The sequence below is a fragment of the Oncorhynchus masou genome, chromosome 29 (assembly GCF_036934945.1).
Source record: "Oncorhynchus masou masou isolate Uvic2021 chromosome 29, UVic_Omas_1.1, whole genome shotgun sequence".
Lineage (NCBI taxonomy): Eukaryota > Metazoa > Chordata > Actinopteri > Salmoniformes > Salmonidae > Oncorhynchus > Oncorhynchus masou.
The window spans coordinates 8,844,861-8,850,860 of record NC_088240.1 but is presented as its reverse complement, the minus strand read 5'-3'; the positions used below and the strand labels follow the sequence as shown (position 1 = coordinate 8,850,860).

The following is a 6,000-nucleotide window of genomic DNA, read 5'->3' as shown; positions in this document are numbered from 1 at the left end:
CCTTGGCTTTACCCTGCAGTGCTAAGCCAGTCTCACCAGACAAATATATATATAATTTTTTAATATAACTTTATATAACTTTAATTGGGATTACAAATGTATTACCTTCCCTCAAAACAGTTTAGTTAAGGCATAGAGCATAGTATGAGTCATAACACCCATAAAACCGAGCGGTCAAACAAGGAAATGGTTTCAATCATTTTCTCCCATAGGGGATTTTAGAAACACTTTTAATATATATATATTGATAAAAGTCACCTTGTACAAGAGAGATTTACGTGGTTATCAAAACGTCACACCTGAGTAAATCTACACAAAACACAGCCCTTATTTTAAGTGTTTCTAAAAATCTCCTATGGGAAAAATGAATGGTGGAAAAATGATTGGAATCATTTCCTTGTTTGACCACTAGGTTTTATGGATATTATGACAGCTCCACTGTGGGGCTCTATTATGTGGATAAATTAACCCAGATCTTGTCTTGCAAAGGCAAACCTGCACTGGTCTAAGTTTAGACCGTGGCCTTTTATCTGGACTAGCAGATAAAAGGCCATAAACCAAGATAAAGTATCCAGGGTTGAATGACCAACAAACTTCTCTGTCCTCTGAAGAGGGGCGAGGTGAGGGGCCCGAACATAGTGCTGTCTTGTCCTAGCTCTAAAAACATATTGTAATACACATCCTCTACTCTTTCTAAAGAACTAGTTGAACTATACTGTATACAAGGATATTAATATATATATATGAATAGTGTGCAAATAGTATTTTCGTTGTCTCTTGGTGTCTTTCCTATATATAACTCATATTGTATCTATTTGTTTTGTAATATCTTACGTATCTTATATCTTGTTCTTGTCTAGTAATGTTTTATGTGAACCCTAGGAAGAGTAGCTTATGCATGTGCAGTAGCTAATGGAGATCCTAATAAACTAAACGAATCAATCCTACACACCAATCCTCTGGTGGTGACGTCAGTCAGCCTGTCTCCAAACGGGACGACGCGCAGCAGCAACTCAGTGGACTAGTCTGGCGTTCGCTGTGCATCTCCGGACGCAACATCGCCCGTTAGCTGACCTTTCAACAGACACCTCATCTTCAGAAACTGGGAAACAAAAATGGGTACGTTTCTATTTAAATATTAATTCCTTTTTCTGTTTGAGTTAAAAACTTGCATTATAAAATGACAACTTGTTCCATGCCTGTTCTGTTTCGTCCCCCCACTGAGCTTTCTCGCGCAAAGCGCATCTTAAATTGTCATGTTTACAATACGTTTCAACCCAATTCATTTTGATCTGACCGGGTTTGCTAAGCTATCGGCATTAAAGAGTAGTTGAACAACTTGTGCAACTTGATAAGAGGGAGATCAATCTCAAAGGATTTCCATACAGTCAGCACAGCCCGGTATGGGCTGAGTAGTTCGAACAGGAGTTGACAACCCAAGTCACTATCAGTATCAGTAAGTTTATATATAAATATATATATAGTGACTTGGGTTGTCAACTCCAATATATACATATTAATCCACATACTGCTCTTTTGTTTCTCAACTTCTAACTAAATTGCTTATTGATAACAAATCCATGTTTATAATGACAACTTGAATGTTCCTGTGTAGATTGGTGTTGATGGAAACATGATATTGTTTATTGATTGGTCAGACAAATGCATTCTCCAATAAGCCTGTAGAAGAGCGTCAGATTGATGACTGACGTATGGAATGATTTGAGGGTGTTTTTTTGCAGCTAAAGACATCTGTGTATGCAACTCAGTACAGCTGTTACTAATGCGTTTTCAGAGTTATGTGGGCAGACAGTGGATGAGTTTTAGTTTGTAGACAAAAACATCATATTATGCTGTGTCATTTGGTTATCAAAACAAACTTGGAGTCCATAGACTCCATCATTTTCACCTTGTCTCAGTCTCTGGGCAAGTCACGCTGTGTCGTGCCATGCGATGTGAAGGGCTAAACTGGGACTGGAAGTAGTGATACTCGGGTGTAATTCCTGTGTCCCACTGGACTCTCTGACTCAGTCCCAAGTGTTGTCCATCTGTGTTCCCAGCCACCCCGGGGATGCATGCCTGGGAGGAGAGAGCTAGCTAGGCACCAAAGCCACAGGTTCAGCAACATACTTCTTAAAGGCTCCCAGCAGACTTATGAGCTTTGTGGCTGTAAGAGACTGTGTGCCAGATGGGACAGACAGTATAGAGGACTCTCAGTCGCCCCCATGTTGTCTAAGCTGGAAAGCTGCAGTCATAGTCTTTTTTGTTCATAATATCATAATGCACGGCCCTTCATTAACATGAGTTAATTCATGCAGAAATAGACTGTTGATCCTATCCAAGGGTAGGCCTAATTCTTTGCTTTGTTTTCAGTCTACCACAGTGGTAACCAATAGTATTTTACTGGGTTCGCTGAGCCTTCCTTCTTACAGTGATAGATAGGTTCTGAGAAAACCAATGGAATGGAGCTCTCCTGTTGATTTGCAATGGTGCAGCTGAGGCTATGGAGGGACTGGGAGGTGAAAACACTGACAGTGTGAGAATGTGTATCAACAGCATTCATTCATTTCCTCTGAAGCTCCCACAGTGGACTCATTGTGCTCCTAATTTGGCCCTGCTCCTTTGTGTGTGACTTCAGTGGCTGTTGATGCAGAGGGAAGTTCACTGAATTGAAAGTTGCGGAGTAGACGGACTCTCTGTAAGATAACACATTGCAGCCCCTCATCCTGTATCTCTCTCTCTCTCTCCCTCTCTAAGAGGATATTGGCCTGCATTACAACTGACCATGTGCATTGTCAACTGCCTCAGGCTCTGTTCATATTCAAATCCTCTCAGTAGGACTTTAAGACAACAAGTCCCCTAGGAGGCATGGGAACGAGTCATTCCATTTTGTATTCACTTCAACCACTTCAACCTACCATTGAGTGTAGTAGTGATTGCTGATGGTCTTCTTGTAATGAGGTATTGGTTGAGTACGGGCACACCGGTAGCGTTTGGTGGCCAAAGGTACTTAGCACCTCTGAACAGAGTGCCAGCTGTAATTTGCAACCTGAGTGCAAACCGATTATACATGTAGATTTGTGCGAAAATGTCGCCAGTCAGACGTCCACCGGCAGGAAGGACCCTAAAACACACCGCGCCGAACAAGCGTCAGACCGACATTCGGTGCGGTGTGTGCCACCCATATAACTCTGTCACCACGAGAACCACTAATAAGAAGTGAGCTAGCAGGCTGTAATGTGTTGATGACTGTCATGACCACTGAAAAGTAGCAAACAAGCGTAAGGATCTCTCAAGTGGTTTGGATGGTTGAACTGTTTTCTTTCAGCGTAAAGAATGTCTTACGGTTGTTCAGGGATACTTGTTGTTTTCCATGCTTCGTAGGAAAACACACTGACGACTCTGCTGTAGATTAAATCAGGAATGCAGGCATGTACTGGTGACTACAGCCCAAAATAAACAGGATGACTTGAAGCCATGGAGAACAGATGATACTTCTCAGAGATCCGACTGTAGATAACTGACAACTGTCTACAGTATATTTGATTCCCTCATCTCTTTCTCCTGGAGGTGGTGTCACATTTAAAACATTCCCCACTGTTTCTCCCATGCGTCTATGGTGTTAAATATGTACTATACCAGTGGATATACTGAGGATGTGGGAGGATCTGGATCTTGGCTCTGACTGGGGCCTGTGAAGCCCAAAGTGAGACTTGATTCAGCATGGAGTTAGATGTTCCCAATGTTCTGCAAACTTCTATTCAGCTCTAAAGTCAGGTGACATTCACCTGCCCACTTAGCATTGACCTCCGTTGCTATGTACCTCCTCCATGCCAACAGCCCTGAGTAGTAGCTTGTGAAATCATGCAGCACTAAACTATGGCCCCTTGGGAAATTAGCATGATCTAAACTATGGCCAATTGGGAAATTAGCATGATCTAAACTATGGCCCCTTGGGGGATTATCATGATCTAAGAAAGAGAGGATAACTGATCATTCATGATATACAGCAGCTAAGAAAGTCATTTTTGTCTGCAGTACAGGGGCCTAGGAGTGACTACTTGCTGTTTCATTATTTAAAGTAAAGGTGGCATGAATATTTTTCTGCCATTGCTGCACCTACCGCCGGTTTATAGCGGTTTTGTAAGGAAAGACGTGGCAGATGCCAAAAGGGGAAAATCACAAGCTTGTCAATTTCTCTTTTATAGAGACAATTGTCAATATGAAAGATAAATTAATAGGCTTGTGAGTTTTGAATTATATACTGGTTAACATGTAGGGCTGTCTTGTGACTGTAGGAGTAAAGGCTAATCAAATACAACAAATTATGGACTTACTTGACTCTGAACAGCTCGTCTCTGTTAGTTTTAGAGTGAGACATTGATAGCCAAAAAGACAAGAAAAAAAATCCTGCATGGAAACTCTTTCACTCCTTAGTTTAAAAAAACATTTTTCTCTGTTGTTTACAGCCAGCACTCAACACAACAGTTCTCTGGAAAGAGTGATTCACAACTGGCGTTAAACTTCGAGATCTAAACGGAGCTCCATTGTTTATGACTGTAATCTGAGAAAGAGATAAATATTCACTTGATTGCTAACCCAATTTCAAAACTCTCGTTTCATGACTCATCTAATGAGTGCAGTTGTCTGTCATCAGATTTGTGTGCCTCTATTACTCAAGGTCTACAACTTGGTGATGTTTGACAACTTGTGTGAAACGTTGCTCGTCTCCCTCAATCCCAATGCTGATGTCTCCATCGACTGTAATTTTAGAAGGTCATTCTTCACTGCACTGATACACTAAACATACGTTGTGTTCATCTCTGCCTAATGAAACGGTCTTTCCCAAACATATGAGGAACAAACATTGTGTTCATCTCTGCCTAATGAAACGGTCTTTCCCAAACATATGAGGAACAAACATTGTGTTCATCTCTGCCTAATGAAACGGTCTTTCCCAAACATATGAGGAACAAACATTGTGTTCATCTCTGCCTAATGAAACGGTCTTTCCCAAACATATGAGGAACAAACATTGTGTTCATCTCTGCCTAATGAAACGGTCTTTCCCAAACATATCTGAGGAACAAACATTGTGTTCATCTCTGCCTAATGAAACGGTCTTTCCCAAACATATCTGAGGAACAAACATTGAGGGGATTAAGCTGCCTATCAATGACTGTTTTTGAAACCAGTGGACAGCCAGTGAAAAATGTGCTCTTATAACAGCTGCATATTGTGGATCCCAGCCTATGGAATAAAAGTGGGGCTTTTATTGCTGAATCTAATACACGCTGATATAAAAATATATATCCATAGACGTAATGGACACATTCTCAAACTTGTACACTTTTGATACGGTTAAAGGGACAATCTGTAGTTTCTACATCCATTTTTTGGACTTATAAATTAGATATATTAATGTAAAGATATAATTGAATTGTGTTGTTATATGTAGTAGAAAGCGATGGGTTAGAAGAAGCCTACATAACCAACCCATAAATGAAAATATAACATCCATATAGGGCCAGCTATGTAAACTTAAACATTGATTTATCCTGCAATAGATGTCGTTCAATTGGTAAACATACATTTTTGTCTTCTTCTAATGCCTCTTAAGGGGAATGTAATCTAAAAGTAGCTGAATGTAATCAGATTACATTACCGAGTTTGGGTAATCCAAAAGTTACATTACTGATTACAATTTTGGACAGGTAACTAGTAACTGTAACGGATTACATTTTGAAATGTATATATTTTTTATTTTTTTATTTTTTTATTTCACCTTTATTTAACCAGGTAGGGAAGTTGAGAACAAGTTCTCATTTACAATTGCGACCTGGCCAAGATAAAGCAAAGCAGTTCGACACATACAACGACACAGAGTTACACATGGAGCAAAACAAACATACAGTCAATAATACAGTATAAACAAGTCTATATACGATGTGAGCAAATGAGGTGAGATAAGGGAGGTAAAGGCAAAAAAAGGCCATGGTG

General features: G+C 40.1%; 1 protein-coding gene across 2 annotated transcripts in view; it reads left to right on the top strand.

The window, feature by feature from the left end:
• The first annotated feature begins 986 nt into the window (after nt 1-986).
• Nucleotides 987-6,000, top strand: part of LOC135518960 (neuronal membrane glycoprotein M6-b) — a 90,470-nt gene continuing 85,456 nt past the window's right edge. The window contains exon 1 of one of the 2 annotated variants that reach the window (XM_064943944.1): nt 987-1,119. In XM_064943944.1, coding sequence (XP_064800016.1) covers nt 1,116-1,119 — 4 coding nt within the window. In that variant the 5' untranslated portion in view covers nt 987-1,115. The remainder of the gene's footprint in view (nt 1,120-6,000) is intronic. The other variant, XM_064943943.1, reaches the window with a different exon arrangement.